General features: G+C 36.5%; 1 protein-coding gene across 2 annotated transcripts in view; it reads right to left on the bottom strand.

Moving 5' to 3' along the window:
• Positions 1-301: 301 nt before the first annotated feature.
• The window catches only part of ORC4 (origin recognition complex subunit 4), an 88,564-nt gene continuing 66,962 nt past the window's right edge, over positions 302-21,903 (bottom strand). Inside the window, exons 9-14 of one of the 2 annotated variants that reach the window (XM_025261710.3) lie at positions 20,252-20,425; positions 10,288-10,374; positions 4,931-5,039; positions 4,139-4,234; positions 3,985-4,052; positions 302-1,277 (exon numbers count right to left, since the gene is read on the bottom strand). In XM_025261710.3, coding sequence (XP_025117495.1) covers positions 1,089-1,277; positions 3,985-4,052; positions 4,139-4,234; positions 4,931-5,039; positions 10,288-10,374; positions 20,252-20,425 — 723 coding nt within the window. In that variant the 3' untranslated portion in view covers positions 302-1,088. The remainder of the gene's footprint in view (positions 1,278-3,984; positions 4,053-4,138; positions 4,235-4,930; positions 5,040-10,287; positions 10,375-20,251; positions 20,426-21,903) is intronic. The other variant, XM_025261720.3, reaches the window with a different exon arrangement.

Genomic DNA, 21,903 nt, shown 5'->3' with positions numbered 1-21,903 from the left:
TAACTCTTAAAACCAAGAAAATAGTTTCTTAGAGTATACTAAAAAAGACACACTAAGAAACACATAACAGCTCTGATGTCAACGAAATGAGTTGGAATTCCAGGGTCTGTCAATGCTCTGTACAGGGCCACTACTGTGTTAGTTTTCTCACCTGTAAACAACAGTAACTAATGTCAGGGTCTTTGACAGTTTTAAAAGGATTGCAAACTGTACAAGGATAGGGACTTTGTCTTTTGTAACCCTTCTATGAAAAAAATAGACAAATATTCCTGAATAAATGAAGTCACTAATACTTCATGAATGCTTATTAAATTTCACTTTAAACACATACCAATATGGTCAACTTTTTGATACAAACATTTAGTTAACACTGTCATACATTTTCTATTATTCGTGGGAGTGGCTTTACAGGAATTTGCTAAAGTGCTTGTTAAACAAATGCTAGTTCCTAGAACATGCCCAAGAGTCGCATTTAAAAACATCCTACAAAAGATTCTTCCGTAGATGGTATGAGTACCATATTTTAAGAAGCCTGGAAGAAAATGTTCAAACTTTTGGGGTTTTTCTTATATGTGAACCATCTTCTAGTCAAACTGATCAGGCTCCTGAACTGAAAGACCTTGGTCTGGGAGAGAATCTTAAATTTTCATGAATACAGAAAAACTGCAGCACCTCCCAATGGACCAAAAGATTACTCATTACATTTCAACTCTTACCACTGTTTCTTTACAAACTTTTCAGTTTGTAAAAATATCTGGCTGCTGGATTGAAATGAACTCTTCAAATGTACCACATAAATACTTTACAAGGGTTAAATTAAGCATATGTTTCAATCCCTAAGATAGTCATATTTATTTTTTTGAACAGTTACAACATATCACTGGAATTAAAACTTAAAATCATGTAACTGCTCATATGATTCAAAGGCAAGGCACAGCCATGATACATGTTTAACAGTCTCCCATAAATACAAAAATACATCTTTATAAATAAAAGAAAATGCAATAACATATCTTGTTAAAGGACAACAGCTTTTAGTTCTTTAGAGAAGTCTGCCTGAAACTCCGTAACTGAAACCATGGTTATACTCATAACCAGCTTAGGGAGGATGTCGCCCACTGCCTAACATCTGTAGGACAGTTGGGGTATTTCTGCAAGGCATTCATAATTTGTGTATTATCCAAAAGTAGTTTCATCAGCTGATACTCCCTCTGTGCATTTACTGATGTTCTTTCCATGGGCTTTATTAATTCTAATTGTTGTAAGTGTTCAAACGCCTGAAAGATGAAACAAATAGTTTAGGTTGAGTAAGGGAAGTAAACAACATTAAGCCAGAGAACAGTTAGGATTTTAGTCAGTTTTAGAACAGAGTACTAGGAAACAAAATGTAATAGATGTCAGTAAAGTTCAAAAACAATTCTCATCAACCTCATAAAAACTTCAATCACATGAGGCAGTGTCAGTATAGAGCTGCCTGTCCCTACATCACTGAATGTAAACGGGACAAACAACTCAACTGTACAATCTGATTTTGTTCCTCACCTTATTCTGTCATATCTTTTCCTAGTACTTAAGTTAACAGAGTTTCTGGTTCTCTATGAAAACCCAAAGTCTGATAAGACCAGTACATTTTAACTAATGGCCCAGGTTACTCAAATTTGCCTTTACGTTTTGTTTGTTTTGTTAGACTTTCCTGTATAAAAGTTTAATATAGCTGTAAAAACAGAGGGCAGCAGGGAAGACCTCTAGCAGCACACCTGTTTAGCTGATCCTATATGTAAATGACTCAGCAGAGTGGTGGAGGTATGGAGGAGAGGACAGGCCGCTCCTTCCTGAAGAAGTCTGACAGAGACCACTACCACCTGTCAGAAAGTCCCTTTCTTCCATCTTCCCCACCTTAATAGGGCTCCTTACTGTCCACTTCCTCTTAGCCCTTCATGTACCATGTCTTTTCTAACCATGATTGTTGTTTTAGTTACTTTATTAGGATATGAAGAAAAAAAGAAAACATTAAATTAGGACCAATCAACTATTAAATACTGATACACTGACCTTTCTATTCTTAAGCCTCACTGTGAAAAATACTACTGGAATACATTCTTTATAAACTAGAAAAACTCTTATGAAAAGAAAAATAGTTCAGACAATTTCTGAAAATGAGAAAATACTAGAGGATCTGGGTATTGGCTGAATAAAATTGAGACTTCAAATATTTCTAGGTAGCAAAATACTTTCTTAATCAAAATGTAGAAATGACCAGTCTCAAGCTACTAGTAAAAATTTAAGTGCTCAGCTAACCCTTTCCACTAATACATCCCCATAAACTATGACTATTGTTAGGAAGGGAGGAAAAAACCAACCTCCAGTACGTTAAGTATTTTTCCTATTGTTTTGAAGAAAATGGCAATGCCCTGATCTCATGTTTTTTTGGTTGCCCTAAAAAATAAACTTCTGACTTCTAATATCCTTTAATATCCTTATAAAGCATACTAAAAAACTTATGGGTGCACTGCTTAAAAAATTCATAAAAGGTGTTTGTTCCCATAAAGTCCTCGAGAGCTGTGCTATTCAATATGTAACCTCAATGGGCTCTTGAGGATCTGAAATGTGGAACTCTATTTTTATCAAGTTTAATTTAAAAACTAACAGAACATTTTAAGTATGTTTGAAACAATTTCAGAATGTAAATTTACTTCTTCAGCTAAATAAGGGTCTAAACAAATAATTTAAAGAATCTAAAGAGCAATTATTTCCAATGACTAATCAGTGAATCAAAATGTGCTTTAAGTGTAAACACACAGAGTTTCAAAGACTTAACACAAAAGAAAATAAAAAACTTCATTAATACCTTTCTATATTGACTACAGATCTAAATATTTTGGTACATTAAATAAAGCTTACTGTCCAAGTTAATCTCACCTTTCACCTTCTTTTTGTTGTCGTTGTTGCTACTAGAATATCTAAAATTACATTATGTAGCTCATGTTTCTGGTGGACAATGGTATGCTAGAATAAATTTCCTCAAGTTTTGAAATTCATGCCTTACCCAAACTCTAACAAAATTGTCTCTATATACCCTCACTAACCAATGAGATTGTTTTTTATTTTTCTTAATGACTCATTCTATCTCCTTTTACTTGCTGAGATTTTATAAAGCCAACCTTAAGGGTATAAAAAGATAGGGCTGTATCTGTGTCTTGTGAAAGTCGCTCAATTGTGTCCGACTCTTTGCAACCTCATGGACTATCCAGTCCATGGAATTCTCCAAGCCAGAATACTGGAGTGGGTAGCCGTTTCCTTCTCCAGGGGATGTTCTGAACCCAGACTGAACCCAGGTCTCCCGCACTGCAGGCGGATTCTTTACCAACGAGGGAAGCCCAAGAATACTGGAGTGGGTAGCTTACCCCCTCTGCAGCGGATCTTCCCGACCCAGGTATCGAACCAGGATCTCCTGCATTGCAGATGGATTCTTTACTAACTGAGCTATAAGCTGTGTCTTACTGCTGCTGCTGCTGTTGCTGCTAAGTCACTTCAGTCGTGTCCAACTCTGTGTGACCCCATAGACGGCAGCCCACCAGGCTCCCGCGTCCCTGGGATTCTCCAGGCAAGAACACTGGAGTGGGTTGCCATTTCCTTCTCCAATGCATGAAAGTGAAAAGTGAAAGTGAAGTCGCTCAGTCGTGTCCGACCCTCAGCGACCCCATGGACTGCATGCTTAGGTAGAATTTAACGAGTAGTTCCTTTTCAGGACGCAATTGCTAGGAAGAGACAGTAGAGGGCAGTATATCCCCACAAACTGTAAAACAACAGTATTCTTCAGAATTATTCAAACATTTCATTTTTACAATTTTTTTTTTGGGGGGGTGTCTGTTTTGAATAAAATTCCTATGATAATACCTAATGTTTCAAAATTAATAAAAGTTCAGCTATGATATGTACAATCAAAGTAGACAAAAATAAGCCTATCTGCAGAAAAAATCTTACCTTCATGACAACAGGTTTCTCAAAATTATAAACAGAATGGGCCTTTCTTTGAACAAACTTCTGGAATTCTGGACAGAAAGCAATGACATTGTTAGTACCTTCAAATAAGCAGTGGAGTATAGTCAGAAAGAAACTATCAAATGAGTCATCTCACCATTATAAACCATTTGAAAATTAAAGGGCTCCTCTTCATAGATATCATTTAAATGTTTCATTGCTATGATAAGACAGATTTCCAAGACTGACAGACCTATAGTAAAAGGGGAAAAAACTATGAGGTATAGTTTTACATACTGATTGAAACAAATCCTCCAAATAGGAGGATAATGTGAAAGGTTATGGCTTTGAGGGGTGGGGAGAGGCCAACAAAGCACTCCTCGGTTCAAATGTCTATCAGTCACTACTATCTGAATAATCTTAAGCAAGTTATTCAACCTCCCTCAGCTTAGTTTTAATTTTTTTAAAATAAGGATCTTTCTAAACTTCCAGAGATTGTTACAAAGATTAGAGACAATACTATCAAGCACTTATCATATGACCTACAGCAAACATGAACAAGAGCTGCAATTATTATGTAACTTTCAATCATATAAGGCCCTCCATTATTCATAATCTCTAACCCCTGGAAATTACATCTAATTTATTTTTCCTGGAGAGGAGAAAGTTCACTAGATTCTCAAAAGGGATAGTCAACACCAAATGGCTAAAAGCCAATGCTCTTCAGTAACACTTGGTACACTGAGAATTGTATTTCCAATGCAGCAAGGCAGGTGGTGCATCAAGTTTCTTTCACTTTAAATGGGAGAAGTGAGTTAAAGGATGTATAGATATAAAAATATTTTGCATATAAAAACACTATACTAATGTTAATTGTAATTTCAAAAAGTATACCATTATATAAAACTCAACCTTATTTTAAAAACTACTAATCAAGCAGGTTTCTCACCATGCAGAATATTTCCTTTTGAGTCCATGCTACACAGCTGGTTTGCCTCCATTAGATCTGCTGCAGTTATAAATGGGTGTGACGGTGTTACACGATTTAAAGCAAGCATCTAGGGAAATGTAGATCAGAAAAAGAAATGCATATTTACATGGGCATTTGGGGGTATTTTATTGAAGAAAACTTAATTTAGAGTTATGAAAGAGTAATTAATACTTGGGAAAGTTACTCTCAAATTTAGCTCTATTTAAATACAATATTTCAATTCATAAGCCACATAAATGTATAAATGTAAATAAAGCATTAAAAACTTCTTGCTGCTCTCTCGACCTCTTCCTATTTGCATATCTTGCTTGATTACAAATCCTCAAAAGAAGAAAAAAACATTTTAAAAGGAGGAGAAGAGACCAAAAATAAGTAAGAATACTATTCAAAGCTCCAGAACAAAAAGGCAGAACTATGACTTCTATAAACTTTCTCACCACCCAATCAACCAATCCAGGTTAGTCTTATGTGACAGACAGAACTCAGCCACTTTGATGTTCAATTGTATTAAGAAGAAAAAAACAAAAATAAAATCATACCCAGAAACAACTCTCCTGGAAAGCAGGGAGCAAGTTGCTTTTGTGTAGCAAGCTGTCTGCTCAACAACTAACAAAACTTCTGCATTTGAAGTTTTTATTTGTAACCTTGATAACAACTAAATTTTTTTTTAAAGTTTATTTTTCACTGAAATATAACTGACTCTGCATTTAGTTCATATAGATAAAATCAGCAGATAAAAATGCATGGTATCTGATTAAATTTGAATTCCACATAAACAATGAGTAATTCCTTAGTCTACGTATTATATATGTAATGTAATAGTTGGGACATTTACATTAGAAACTCCCTCCCTTTTTAAAAAAAAATTATTTTATATAAGTATAGTTGATATACAATATTGGGTTAATATCTACTATACAGCAAACTAATTCAGTTATACATACATATATATTATTTTTCCTATTCTTTTCCATTATGGTTTATCACAGGATACTGAATATAGTTCCCTCTGCTTATTATACAATCTTGCTGTCTATCCATTCTACATATCATAGTTAACATCTGCAAATTGCGAACTCCCAACCTACCCCACTCTTGCCCTCGGCAGCCACAGACCTATTCTCTAAGCTTTTGAGTCTGTTTCTGTCTCGTAGATAGGTTCATTTGTGTCATATTTTAGATTCAACATGGAAGTGATAGCATATGATATTTATCTTTCTTTCTAACTTAGTATGATAATCTCCAGGTCCATCCATGTTGCTGCAAATGGCATTATTTCATTCTTTTTATTATGGCTAAATAGTATTCTGTAGTTATGTACATACCACTTCTTCTTTTTTCATTTATCTGTTGATGGTCATTTAGGTTGTTTCCATGTGATGGCTACTGTGAATAGCGCTGTTATGAAAGTGTGTCTGTGTACATTTTTTTGAATTATAGTTTTGTCCAAACATATGCCCAGGAATGAGATTACTGGATCATATGGCAACTCTATTTTTAGTTTCCTAAAGAACTTCTGCGCTATTTTCCATAGTAGATGGAGCAATTTACATTTCCAACAGTGTACGAGTGTTCATTTTCTTCACACCTTGCCCAGCATCTGTTATGTATAGCGTTTTTGATGATGGCCATTCTCACTGGTGTTAAGATGGTACCTCACCATACTTTTGATTTGCATTTCTCTAATAATTAGTGAGTTTAAGCTTCTTTTCATGTGCCTGTTTCCATCTGTATATCGTCTTTGGAGAAGTATTTATTTAGCTCCTCTGCCCGTTTTTTGATTCGGTTGGCTTTTTTTTTGTTATTAAGTTGTATGAGCTGTTTGGTATTTTGGAAATTAAGATCTTGTCTGTCACACCATTTGCAAAATTTTGTCCCACTCTGCAGGTTGTCTTTTTATTTTGTTTATGGATTTCCTTTGCTATACAAGAGCTTGTAAGTTTGAGTAGGTTCCATTTGTTTATTTTTGTTTTTATTTTTTTAATATAAATTTATTTTAATCGGAGGCTGATTACTTTATAATATTGTAGTGGTTTTGCCTTTTATTGCCTTGAACTCTCTCCCTTTTTTAACCAGGGCCCAGGGTCCTTAATTGAACAAAAGGGTTTGGTAAACCTTGACCTTCATTCCCCTACTGGGAGGGACGCAGGAACCCAGTAGCTCCTTCCCATTCTCTTACCTTTCCTTTTTATTATAAAATATTTTCGACATATAAATAGGCAAGAGAGTAATATAATGAATATCCATGACCACTTCCTCAGCTTATGAAATATAAACTTACAGAGTTGAAGCCCCTGTCTCTTGCCCTGGTTGGACTCTACTCTTCTCCAGGTAAAAAAAAAATCATGCATGTCTTCATCCTTCTACTACATATCTTTGTATTCCTAGACAATACAGAGTAATTTTCAAGTTTTATATAAATATCATCTTGAACTTATGCAACACAGACACCATATCATCAGACATAAACTTTGCACACCCACCAAACTGGCAGAAAAAAAAGGTTTAATTGTAAAATTGAAATTGTACACCATTTCCCTATAGTGGAGAAGTTAAATATCTTTGTAACTTATAAATCATGTAGGATTCTACATGGTAGATTATTCTTAGTTCTTTCGCTCATATTCACTCATATTCACAGTTTGTTCCTTTACTGATTACTGTAGAAGCTTTTTATACATTATGGACAGTGTTGATGATTACATGCATTGCATTTTCCATCTCCTAATCACTTCTTCTATGGTATCTTCCAGTGTCCAGACATTTAACAAAAAATTCAATATAATTAACATTAACTGTCTTTTCTCCTATGGTTTGTAATTTGTGTAAACTTCTCTAAGCAATCTTTTCCTACTTCAAGTATACAAACATATTTTTCTTCTAATTAAAAAAAAAAGCTTTGTTTTTATACATATATTTAGGTTTATCAATCTGAAATTACCTTTAGGCTATGCATTTGAGGGTATTTTATTGTACCATGTGTATAACTCCTTAATTTTATTGAAAAATTAGCAAACTATATTTAATCTCAGTCTTTATTTTCTTTATAATTTCTACCAATTACAAAACTTTTCTTAAAAAAGAAAACTCAAAACAAAAATTGAATTAAAAATATAATAGGAAACTAGCAAAACAGTGCTTTCTCATGTTGACAATTTTGAGCCGGACATTTTTCCAGAATGAAAGGTATGCTATGCTGTGCTTATTCATTCAGTCGTGTACAACTTTGTGACCCCATGGACTGTACCCCATCAGGCTCCTGTATCCATGGGAATTCTCCAGGCAAGGTTGCCACGCCCTCCTTCAGGGGATCTTCCCAACCCAGGGATTGAACCCAGGTCTCTTGCATTGCAAGTGGATTCTTTACTGACTGAGCCACCACGGAAGCCCAAGAATACTGTAGTGGGTATCCTAGCCCTTCTCCAATGAGAGGTATGTATTTATGTATGTATGTATGTGTGTGTGTGTATCCTCCAAATACTATAAGTTCGTAAACACAGGTACCTAAATTACTAAAGTCTCTACTCTAAAAATTCTTAGTCTCTGTAATACCTCTGTGATAAAGACAGCTATTGCTGAAAATGGCAGTATGGTTTTGATAAATGGGAGGAGGATGTGCTAATCAGAGGGTAAATACACAGGGAGGAAAATTCTCTTAAGTTTCCTAAGCAAAACCAGAAATGGAGAAGGAGACTCTGTAAAAAGAAAAAACAAAAACATGACAGAACCATGTAAGAGTAAAGCAGGATAAGCCTTAAGCCAGAGAGACTTGGATTTGAGTCGTGGGTTTATTATCTACTAGCTGTGTGACATGGGGTAAGTTATTTAACCTCAAAAAACATCAGTTACCTCAAAGGTAAGGATAACACCCAAACATTAAAAAAAAAAAAAAGCAATAACAAAAAAACAGGATTAATATAATGGTAAGATACAATGCTGGTCATAACTAGAGCAGGAAACGACAACCCACTCCAGTATTCTTGCCTGGAGAATTTCATGGACAGAGGAGCCTGGCGCGCTACAGTCCATGGGGTCACTCAGTCAGACACGACTGAGCGACTAACACACAAAGTAACTAGGTCACCTGACTTCTGTGCTATTTAATAAGTGATACCCATTATTATCATAAAATGAAAGTGACCAAAAAGAAACTCATGAAACCAAAATTATTTTCTCTTTGAAAGGTATTTGCTACACCTTTCATAATAATGAATAAATAACTTTCTAGAAATAGTAGTCTAGTATCAAATACTCTAGCAAAGGAAGTTTACTTTTCAGAAAAATTAAGTACCCCTTTCTTGATACTGTTTAAACTTAAGATAGAATTACTTGGTGAAAGACTATGACCAGGTAGGATTTGTCCAGGCACGTAAAGCTAGTTCAACATTTGGATCCAAGATATTAGAAGGTGAGAAATAACAATAATATATGAAGAAAAATTAGGTCATGTTAAGTGATTTGCACATTTCATGCACTTAAGTGTGTGTATTCGATTTCCATTTACTCATTACAATAAAAAAGATTTTGAAATGGCAGAAATAAAAAAAAAATCAAGCAATGTTGTTCAACATAACAAGCTAAACAAGAAAAGTCATATATCATGTTCATGGATTAAAAAAATAAACATCTGGCAAAATCCAACACAATCACAACAAACTCTCAGCAATTTATGGATAGATGGGAATTGCCATAACTTGACAATAAACATGTATTAAAAAGCTTCAGCTTATATCATATTTGATAGTAAAAGACTGAAAGTTTTTGCCCTAAGCTTGGCATTATACACCTGCACCATTCTAATTTAATATAGCGCAAGAAGTTCTAGCCATTGAAAAAAGAAATAAAACATATACAAATTAGAAAGGTAAAAAGAAAAACTATTTGCAGATGACATGATTATCTATATAGAAAATCTCAAGAAGTCTATTAAAAAAAACTTAACTAAATGAGTTCAGCAATATTGCAGAAAATAACATCAACAACAAAGAAATCACATTTCTATATACTATCAATGAGAATGCTAAGACAAAAATTAAAAACAAAGTATTATTTACAATTGTTCCAAAGGAAGTTAAACACTTAAGATTACACTGAAAACATACACAGGATCTGTGAGGTGAGATTTATAAAATGATGATAAAAGAAATCAAAGAACTAAATAAAAAAAGAGATGTATCATATTCAGGGATTGGAAGACCTAATGTAGTAGATATGTTAATTCTCACAAAATTTATCTAGAGGTTTAACCAGTTCCCATCAGAACATAATTACCTGGTGAAAGAGAATGAGTGAATAAAAATAAAATTGATACAAACCAGTAGCATGTGTAATGAACGCAGGTTTTTGCTGACATTAAAATGCTTCTGCAGCACTTCTTTCACACTTCTATCTTCTGAGAGACTCTAGATGAAAAAAATCAAAACAGAATTAAGGAAGAATGCAGATTAAAACCTAAATATAACATTATGCCTCACTGGTCAGTACACCTCATTTACTCTATCTAGTAGTTATTCATTATTAAATAGGTGCTAGTCTTTTGGGGAAAAACAAAAAAATCAAAAACAAATTTCTACTCTATTGATTTTCTCCTTATCCTCTACCCTTTATGTTAATTCTGAAGACACAAAGATAAACATAACCCTTGTTACCATAAAATTTATTCAATCACAGTAGTGGGATGATCAAAATGTAGTAGTACATGCAACAGAGAATGAGGGTTATTTGTTGTTGCTTAGTCACTCAGTTGTGTCCGACTCTTTTCCAACCCCATGGACTGCAGCTTGCTACGTTCCTATGTCCATGGGATTTACCAGGCAAAACTACTGGAGTGGGCTGCCATTTCCTTTTCCAGGAGATCTTCCCAATTCAGGGATCAAACCAGTGCCTCCTGCACTGGCAGGCAGATTCTTCACCACTGAGCCACCAGAATTTCCACAGTTTATTGGATCCATGCAGTCAAAGGCTTTGGCATAGTCAATAAAACAGAAATAGATGTTTTTCTGGAACTTGCTTGCTTTTTCAATGATCCAGCAGATGTTGGCAATTTGGTCTCTGGTTCCTCTGCCTTTCCCAAAAACAGCTTGAATATCTGGAAGTTCATGAGTCACATATTGCTGAAGCCTGGCTTGGAGAATTTTGAGCATTACTTTACTAGCATGTGAGATGAGAGCAACTGTGGGGTAGTTTAAGCATGTTTTGGCACTGCCTTTCTTTGGGATTGAAATCAAAACTGACCTTTTCCAGTCCTGTGGCCACTGCTGAGTTTTCCAAATTTGCTGGCATATTGAGTGCAGCACTTTCACAGCATCATCTTTCAGGATTTGAAATAGCTCCACTGGAATTCCATCACCTCCACTAGCTTTGTTCATAGTGGTGCTTTCTAAGGCCCACTTGACTTCACATTCCAGGATGTCTGGCTCTAGTTAAGTGATCCCACCATCGTGATTATCTGGGTCGTGAAGATCTTCTTTGTACAGTTCTTCTGTGTGTCTTGACACGTCTTCTTAATATCTTCTGCTTCTGTTAGGTCCATACCATCTCTGTCCTTTATTGAGCCCATCTTTGCATGAAATGTTCCCTTGGTATCTCTAATTTTCTTGAAGAGATCTCTCTAGTCTTTCTGATTCTATTGTTTTCCTCTATTTCTTTGCAGTGATCACTTAGGAAGGCTTTCTTACTCTCCTTGCTATTCTTTGGAACTCTGCATTCAGATGCTTATATCTTTCTTTTTCTCCTTTGCTTTTCACTTCTCTTCTTTTCACAGCTATTTGTAAGCCTTCCTCAAACAGCCATTTTGCCTTTTTGCATTTCTTTTTCTTGGGGATGGTCTTGATCCCTGTCTCCTGTACAATGTCACAAACCTCTGTCCATAGTTCATTAGGCACTCGGTATATCAGATCTAGTCCCTTAAATCTATTTCTCACTTCCACTGTATAGTCATTTAGGTCATACCTGAATGGTCTAGTGGTTTTCCCCACTTTCCTCAATTTAAGTCTGAATTTGGCAATAAGGAGTTTACAAGCTGAGCCATAGTCAGCTTCTGGTCTTGTTTTTGCTGACTGTATAGAGCTTCTCCATCTTTGCCAGCAAAGAATATAATCAATCTGATTTCGGTGTTGGCCATCTGGTGATGTCCACGTGTAGCGTCTTCTCTTGTGTTTTTGGAAGAGGGTGTTTGTGATGGCCAGTGCATTCTCTTGGCAAAACTCTATCAGCCTTTGCCCTGCTTCATTCTGTACTCCAAGGCCAAATTTGCCCGTTACTCCAGGTGATTGGAGTAAACCTTTGACTGCGTGGATCACAATAAACTGTGGAAAATTCTGAAAGAGATGGGAATACCAGATCATCTGAGCTGTCTCTTGAGAAACCTGTATGCAAGTATGGAAACAGTTAGAACTGGACATGGAACAACAGACTGGTTTCCAATAGGAAAAGGAGTACGTCAAGGCTGTATATTGTTACCCTGCTTATTTAACGTATATGGAGAGTAAAAGCTCAATATTCAAATAGTAAGATCATGGCATCCAGTCCTATCACTTCATTGCAAATAGATGGGTAAATAGTGGAAACGGTGCCTGACTTTATTTTTGGGAGCTAAAATCACTGTAGACAGTGATTGCAGCCATGAAACTAAAAGACGCTTACTCCTTGGAAGGAAAGTTATAACCAACCTAGACAGCATATTAAAAAGCAGAGACATTACTTTGTCAACAAAGGTCCGTCTAGTCAAGGCTTTGGTTTTTCCAGTAGTCATGTATGGATGTGAGAGTTGGACTATAAAGAAGGCTGAGCGCAGAAGAATTGATGCTTTTAAACTGTGGTGTTGGAGAAGACTCTTGAGAGTCCCCTAGGCTGCAAGATCTCCAACCAGTCCACCCTAAAGGAGATCAGTCCTGGGTGTTCACTGGAAGGACTGATGTTGAAGCTGAAATTCCCAATACTCTGGCCACCTGATGTGAAGAGCTGAGTCATTGGAAAAGACTCTGATGCTGGGAAAGATTTAGGGCAGGAGGAGAAGGGGACAACAGAGGATGAGATGGTTGGATGGCATCACCGGCTCAATGGACATGGGTTTGGGTGATCTCCGGGAGTTGGTGATGGACAAGGAGGACTGGCGTGCTGTGGTTCATAAGGATCACAAAGAGTTGGACATGATGAGCGACTGAACTGAACTGAACTGAGCCAGCAGAGAAGCAAGAATTCAAACACAAGGTAAAGTATTACAAAGAATGCTTAACATGTATGAGGTAATAGGCTACAAAGAAGACAGAGCATTACAATTTTAGGGAACAACATGAGCACTGCAGGGAGACTGTGGCATATGGACAAAAGATGCGTAGTCACAATATCCTGAGGTTCAGTTACTGGCAGACTGATTGTATGGAAAGACAAAGGCAGTAAAGCTTAATTGGAGATAACTGCAATTCTCCATATAAGAAACAAAATGAGTCTGAATTAGCACACTGGTGTGAAGACAAGAAAGAAAAACATTTATAGAAGACACGTCTGATGGAGACTCTACTGGTGAAAAACAGAGATGAAGGGTAAAAGGGGATACAAAAAAATGAAAAGATGAAACTACAGGGAATAGAATGTCCTAGGAGGAGTGAAGAGGGAGATGTAGTCAGAAGTGAAACTTGTATTACTGACATTTAAGAAGTAAAGGGAAAAAAAGGAGCAAAGTAAGGGATTGAGAAAGATGTTGAACAAGTGAACAGAATCCAAGAGAGAGCAATAAAACCAGGGGAAGAAAACAAGAGGGACACACTTCAAGAGGGAAGTGGTAATAAAACTATATACTTTGTATAACTAAATTAAGATATATTTTGAGAGGTTGATGGCTTCAGAAATTTAAAGGTCAATTTGGCCAACCAGTCCATCCTAAAGATCAGTCCTGGTTGTTCATTGGAAAGACTGATGTTGAAGCTGAAACTCCAATACTTTGGCCACCTGATGCAAAGAGCTGACTCATTTGAAAAGACCCTGATGCAGGGAGGGATTGGGGTCAGGAGGAGAAGGGGACGACAGAAGATGAGATGGCTGGATGGCATCACTCATCGATGGACATGAGTTTGAGTGGACTCTGGGAGTTGGTGATGGACAGGGAGGCCTGGCGTGCTGCGGTTCATAGGGTCGCAAAGAGTGGGACACAACTGAGTGACTGAACTGAGGGCCATTTAAAAAAGCAATACCTAAATATATACTTAATATATCAACTTTATAAGTTACTTGGTGAGAGGCACCAATTTTAGAAGGATTACAGTTAATTTCCAAAAGTTTTCTTTAATATGTATTACTTTATTATTTTATGCTCATCTGGTATACTTCCAAAGGGTATTTGACCCTGTTTATACAGCAACAGCAAGCCCTTTAAGAAAGAAAGAAAAGACTAAAAACAGTGACTGCAGTGAATAAGGATCAATGAACCGTGAGGTTCATTTGGCACTGAACAAAAGATTAGATGCAAGGACAGTAAATTCAGAGTTGGCAGAGACAAAAAAGGCTTGGCTAAGATTGATATAATTTTTCAAAAGTCATCTGCAAGGAATAAAAATTCTTTAACAACAGTAACAAAAAAATCCCAGAAAACTAAGTATACTGTATTTTCTAGAGTTAAAATTGTATGTTTCTACTTCCCACTGGAAGAAGATCCAGATTCAGGCATAAGTTCAAGTCTAATGGGGTGAAGTTTTATGCTCCCAGTAAATACACTATCCTAGTTATTATAGTTTCCAACCCTTGCTACTGTTTTTAGTCTTTATCTTATTCATGGAAGCTGTAGAGTCCCTTTTCGCCAATAAGCACAGGAGTAACAGTTGCAGAAACAACTTCTTAACATGCTCACTGCAGTTTGCTTCACAGGCAGTTTCTCAGAAGAGTGTTATAGGGGAACAGCAATGTTATAGAGGAACAGCAGGATTCATGCTGCTCCAGGGACAACTCACTGGCAGCAGTACAGGTACCAAGTCTCCTAGTCTGTTCCTGTTAAACATTTTCACCTCCTGTTAACTGAAAGGTTAAGACAGCAGGGGATCTTTCTTGAACTTAGCTATAGCACTTTGTGGGAACTTCCTTTGAAGAGAAATAGATATGGTCCTCTTAAGATGCTTTTATACAGAGATTTTTCTTACACTGCCTTGCTGAGATGTTGTTTATCCTGCTTACTTACACATTTCCATAGGACTAAAACAAACACTCAAGCTGGTAGGATGTCTAGGTTCAAGTCTATCATGAAGATATTTCTTGGATGCAATTCCATAGGTGACTTGTTAGCATTACCTTTGCTTTCTGTTTAAACCTAGAATTTGAAAAAACTTGCTGGATAATCAGCACTGAGAGAAAGGATAGCTCCTTCAATGCACACCTCCATTTTCAGGCAAGGCCTCTGGCCATGGTGCTGACATTTTAATTTTTTTCTTCAACTGAAGCTCATTTATTAGCATATTCCAAATGCTATTGGCAAAAAGGGACTAGACAGCTTCCCTGAATAAGATAAAGACTAAAAACAGCAGCAACAGATTGGGGACTATAATAACTAGGATAGTGTATTTACTGAGAGCATAAAACTTCATCCCATTCAGTTCAGTTCGTCGTTCATCGTGTCCGACTCTTTGCAACCCATGAACTGCAGCAGTTGGATGGACAGCAGCCTCCCTGTCCATCACCAACTCCTGGAGTTACACAAACTCATGTCCATTGAGTTGATGATGTCATCCAACCATCCCATCCTCTGTCATCCCCTTCTCCTCCCGACTTTAATCTTTCACAGCAGCAGGGTCTTTTCAAATGAGTCAGTTCTTTGCATCAGGTGGCCAAAGTATTGGAGTTTCAGCTTCAACATCAGTCCTTTCAACGAATATTCAATACTGATTTCCTTTAGGATGGACTGGTTGGATCTCCTTGCAATCCAAGGGACTCTCAAGAGTCTTCTCCAACACCACAGCTCGAAAACATCAATTCTTCTGCGCTCAGCTTTCTTTACAATCCAACTCTCACATCCATACACAACTACTGGAAAAACCATAGCTTTGACTAGATGGAACTTTGTTGACAAAGTAAAGTCTCTGCTTTTTAATATGCTGTCTAGGTTGGTCATAACTTTTCTTCCAAGGAGCAAGTGTCTTTTAATTTCATGGCTGCAGTCATCATCTGTAGTGACTTGGGAATCTAAGAAAATTAAGTCTCTCATTGCTTCTACTGTGTCCCCATCCATCTGCCATGAATTGATGGGACCAGATACCATGATCTTAGTTTTCTGAATGTTGAGTTTTAAGCCAACTTTTACTTTTCTCTTTCACTTTCATCAAGAGACTTTTTAGTTATTCTTCACTTTCTACCATAAGGGTGGTGTCATCTGCATATCTGAGGTTATTGATATTTCTCCCAGTGATCTTGATTCCAGCTTGTGCTTCATCCAGCCCAGCATTTCTGATGATGTACTCTGCATATAAGTTAAATAAGAGGGTGACAATATACAGCCTTGATGTACTCCTTTCCCAATTTGGAACCAGTCCATTGTTCCATGTCCAGTTCTAACTGTTACTTCCTAACCTGCATACAGATTTCTCAGGAAGCAGGTCAGGTGGTCTGGTATTCCCATCTCTTTCAGAATTTTCCAGTTTATTGTGATCCACACAGCCAAAGGCTTTGGCATAGTCAATAAGAAGTAGATGTTTTCCTAGAACTCTCTTGCTTTTTCCATGATCCAGCGGATGTTGGCAATTTGATCTCTGGTTCCTCTGCCTTTTCTAAATCTAGCTTGAACATCTGGAAGTTCACAGTTCACATACTGTTGAAGCCTGGCTTGGAGAATTCAGCCCATTAGACTGGAACTTATTCCTGAATCTGGATCTTCTTCCAGTGGGAAGTAGAGACATACAGTTTTAACTCTAGAAAATATAGTGTACTTAGTTTTCTGGGCTTTTTTTGTTGTTGTTGTTTTGTTTCTGGGCATATTCCAAAGGGAGGTGGCAAATGATGATTCAGATCAGATCAGATCAGTCGCTCAGTCGTGTCCGACTCTTTGCGACCCCATGAATCGCAGCACGCCAGGCCTCCCTGTCCATCACCAACTCCCGGACTTCACTCAGACTCATGCCCATCGAGTCAGTGATGCCATCTAGCCATCTCATCCTCTGTCGTCCCCTTCTCCTCTTGCCCCCAATCCCTCTCAGCATCAGAGTCTTTTCCAATGAGTCAACTCTTAGCATGAGGTGGCCAAAGTACTGGAGTTTCAGGACGGGGCAAGAAAATATCAGTGCTAAGAGACAGAAACTCCAGTGGTACTAGTTCTACCTTAAGAAAGAAAGAATCACAAAATAATCAAAAAGATGACGGGAGTGTTTTCACATTCATTCCTATCATCCTACCCCTTAACTCAGTGGTCAGCAAAGGACAAAAAAAAAATAAGGGCAAGCAACTCTATTATCATATGCTTACCATTTTCTGAGTCATCAAAAGTTATACTTCATAGAAACTGTGACCATCTACTTCCTTTATATACCCACTATAAGATGCTCAGAATGCAACACAGCAGGGAAGGACAGAAAAATCCAGGACAGGACAGTACAATCTAGGCTTATGGAGTCATTTTAGGAAAAGAAAGAGAGCAGAGATAAGAATACAATAAGCGCTGGAAAATCAAGACATTTAAATTCTAGGAAAGACTGTGTCTGATCACTAAAGCAATCAGAAAAATAACTATTGTTAACATGACAATCAGTTCAAGATTTAGGAAAAGTGAAAGTTTGTGACACACTCAAAAGTGGATTCACAGGGCAAAGATCCAGAGCTCTGATGCACTTCAGACCCAGATAAAGAAAAAGACAATATTAGAGCACCAACCATAAAGTGTTCATAAAGCATGAAATCCTTCAGTCAGGTGCAGTATCAAGAAAAACTTACATGACATAGTAAATTACTGAGTTCCAGGCAAAATTAATTTGGGCAGGAGGGCAGAAGGGAAGACTCACTAGTTATATCATGACACAATATCTGGGTCTTAAGGAAAACAGTCAATTATTTTGACATAAAATTCTGTATAGTTATATTAGGAAAAATAATTAACAATCAGAACAAAGGTAGAACAAAGTAAAAAAGATAAGCCAGAGAATAACATTTAAGGTTTGAATCCTTCATGTAAAAACAACTTCAGCATGTACGTAAGGTCTGAAATGCTATAAACCAAATAATTACTTTGCAGTGAAAGGAGGGAAGATGGGCGTGAACGTAAGGGAAAATTCTACTTTTTACCATGTTTCTAAAGCACTGATTAAATTTTATTATATGAGCTTTTAATTTTAAAAACAGTGTCAAAATTAATAGTGCTTACATGAGCAGAGTATTTTAAAATCAAAATAAGAATCAAGTTTCATTTACACAAGTTGAGTAAGTTCTGCACATGTAATGTGCAGTAACATGATTATAGTTAACAATATAGTACTATGTACTTGAAATCTGCTTAGAAGATAAAACTTAAGTGTTTTACCACAAAATTAAAACAAAGATGAGAAAAAATCTATATGAAGTGATGGATATGTTAAATAGCTTGATTGTGGTATTTCACAAAGTATACCAAAACATCAAGTTGTACACTAATATAAACAATTTCTAATTTGTTAATCATACCTCAACAAAGATGGGGAAAAAATTATTAAAGAGCAAAATAAATGCAGAGTCTCACTTTTAATTTGGTATTGATACTAAAGATTTTATAGTAAAAATAATATCAACTGCCATTATTGCTATAACATAAAAAATCTTTTTAGAGCCAATGAATATAGACTGTGTTATGTTTGTTGTTTAGTTGCTCAGTTGTGTCCAACTCTTTGTGCCCCATGGACTGCAGCCCATCAGGTTCCTCTGACCATGGGATTTCCCAGGCAAGAATACTGGAGTGGGTTGCCATTTCCTCCTCCAATAGACTGTGTAACTCTAAGCAAAACTAATCATCCTCACACATTAGTATTTAATATTATAGACCAGTTATTCCCAATTCTTACAAAACCAAGGATTCCAATATTTTCTATAAGGCCCATAGTTTTAATGTGTGAGATTTATCAGGAACACTGTTTTTCAAACACATTATTAATCACATATTCACATACATACACTCTCCCTTCTCCCTAACAACTAAAACTTTCAGTATAAGATAAATGGATGCTAGTATGCTTACTTGAAATTAAAAGATGCTTACTCCTTGGAAGGAAAGTTATGACCAACCTAGATAGCATATTCAAAAGCAGAGACATTACTTTGCCAACAAAGGTCCATCTAGTCAAGGCTATGGTTTTTCCTGTGGTCATGTATGGATGTGAGAGTTGGACTGTGAGGAAGGCTGAGCGCCGAAGAATTGATGCTTTTGAACTGTGGTGTTGGAGAAGACTCTTGAGAGTCCCTTGGACTGCAAGGAGATCCAACCAGTCCATTCTGAAGGAGATCGGCCCTGGGATTTCTTTGGCAGGAATGATGCTAAAGCTGAAACTCCAGTACTTTGGCCACCTCATGTGAAGAGTTGACTCATTGGAAAAGACGCTGATGCTGGGAAGGATTGGGGGCAAGAGGAGAAGGGGACGACAGAGGATGAGATGGCTGGATGGCATCATTGACTTGATGGGCATGAGTCTGAGTGAAGTCCGGGAGTTGGTGACGGACAGGGAGGCCTGGCGTGCTGCGATTCATGGGGTCACAAAGAGTCAGACACGACTGAGCGACTGATCTGATCTGATCTGATCTGATGCTTAGTTGATACAACAATAGCCTGCAGAAGTTATGCTCATCAACTTAAGTAAATTTACAGAGTCCACAACGTTTAGTAAATCCAAGAACTCAAAGATAGCATTTGTCAATAGAGATAATATAACCAAAGGTGCCAGTCTTAACAGACCCAAGAAGAAAAAAGCTTAACTCTTCATAAGAAGAAAAATCCACAATCTACAGATATGTATGAACCTTACTAAGTTAGTATATTGCTAAACTTGTAAAATAAAGAAAACATTTAATGATGAAATTCATTAACAAAATAATCTAAAATATAAACAAGATATAAAACAAATCTCATAAAAGTTCTTTTGAGGAAAAAAACAGGAGGTATGACATTTCAACTGTTTTTTAAAATAAAAAACACACAACAGTATATATTAATGCAGTTTTATGCCACAGTAACATTAGAAACTTTATGCTAATTTACAGATTATAAAAATTTTCAAGTTTCAAATGCTTTCAAATGGTATAGCAAGACACAAAAATAACTTTAATATTATTGTTTTTGTTCCAAATTACCTGTACATTCTCATTCCATTTCTCGGCGAAAATCTCCTCTGGAAATACCGAAGGTAGAGATAATTGTTCTTTAAATATTTTAAGATACTGTGGAAAACTAAATGAATTCATTAAGTGTATCTGCCGGTGGGAAAATCGTGACTTCACTCTTTTTTCTAAGAGTTCCAAAATATCCTTAAAAACAAAAATCTCCATGAGATGCATGTTTAAAATAACCATACCAATGATACAGGTATGATTTGAGCTACCACTTATAATTAGCAATGCTTACCCTGTAATACACAATTAAGCATTAAAAAAATTTATGCAAGCTTCTAAAGACTTTAATTATTCCCTTGATATACGTAGGACTACAAGGTAGTACAGGTTAAGACAATGTGACTCGTAAATAAACCAAACCTCTAAAAATATTTTTAATGCAAGCTACTTTTAATCCTCTTCTAAGCACTTGTAGGTCTGGTGATGTCAATGATGTCCTGATTAGCCTTTTTCTAATTATGTTTTTCTCTGCTAATCTTTAACACTGCAAGACCTACAATAATTGCTAAAAAATTATAACCATAGTGAATACAGCTATATTCCAGAGTAACATGAAGAGTTTCAATAAGGAATTTCAGTCTATGAAGTTTATCTAAAAAAATTAAGATAATAAAATGTAGTTAGACTTAATAATTAACATTGATGAAAACTTACATTGTTTTCATTGTTTTATGTAGCAAAAACTCAAGAAGCAGCATATGTGATGAAGAAAAATTCAATTCACTAAACTATACAGATTAAGCTGAAGCTACACTAGAGGTAAGAAACAAAGTATAGAAAAGGAAACTGGCAAGAATATAGCATTACATTGGTAAAATAAATTATTCTGTCTTCTGGCTCTTTTATAGTAACATTTGAGAAGCTATGTGCTATTTTCCCTTAAGAGAGGGAGCAAGTTTAGTGTCAATTTTCTATAAAAAAGAAAAACAAAAAGCTGTGGTGAGGCCCAGAAATATGGAATTTCAAATCTACCCAGATGACTCTAGGTTAAGAAACCAATGATACATAGGGAAGAATTAAAGGCATCATGGCTAATGTGGGAAGGAAGACAGCAAAGATGAATAGTTTGGGGCTGAAAGTGGGAAGGTGACTGAAAAACCTAAGATATTTTTACAGGTACAGAAAAATACAGTGTCAGCATAAGAGAACTACAAGTTATTTCAGAAATACTACACATTAATTTTCTGCTAAGGAGGAGTTCTAGATCACCCATCTGAGTAGGTGGTTGAAAGGTAGTGGGAGCAACGCTGGGCAAACAGAATTAAGAGCCTTAACTTGGGAATGGGAAAAGATAGAAGTCTGTATAGTCAAAGCTATGGTTTTTCTAGTAGTCATGTACAGATGTGAGATTTGGATCATAAAGAAGGCTGAGTACCAAAAAATTGATGCCTTTGAACTGTGGTGCTGGAGAAGACTCTTGAGGGTCCTTTGGACTGCATGGAGATCAAACCAGTCAATCCTAAAAGAAATCAACCCTGAATATTCATTGGAAAGACTGGTAATGAAGCTGAAGCTTCAAAACTCTGGCCACCTGATGCAAAGAGCTGACTCTCAATGGAAAAGATGCTGATGCTGACTGAAGCAAAAGGAGAAAGGGACAGCAGAGGATGAGA

This window comes from Bubalus bubalis, chromosome 2 (genome assembly GCF_019923935.1).
Source record: "Bubalus bubalis isolate 160015118507 breed Murrah chromosome 2, NDDB_SH_1, whole genome shotgun sequence".
NCBI lineage: Eukaryota > Metazoa > Chordata > Mammalia > Artiodactyla > Bovidae > Bubalus > Bubalus bubalis.
This window is presented reverse-complemented; position numbering and strand designations above follow the sequence as displayed.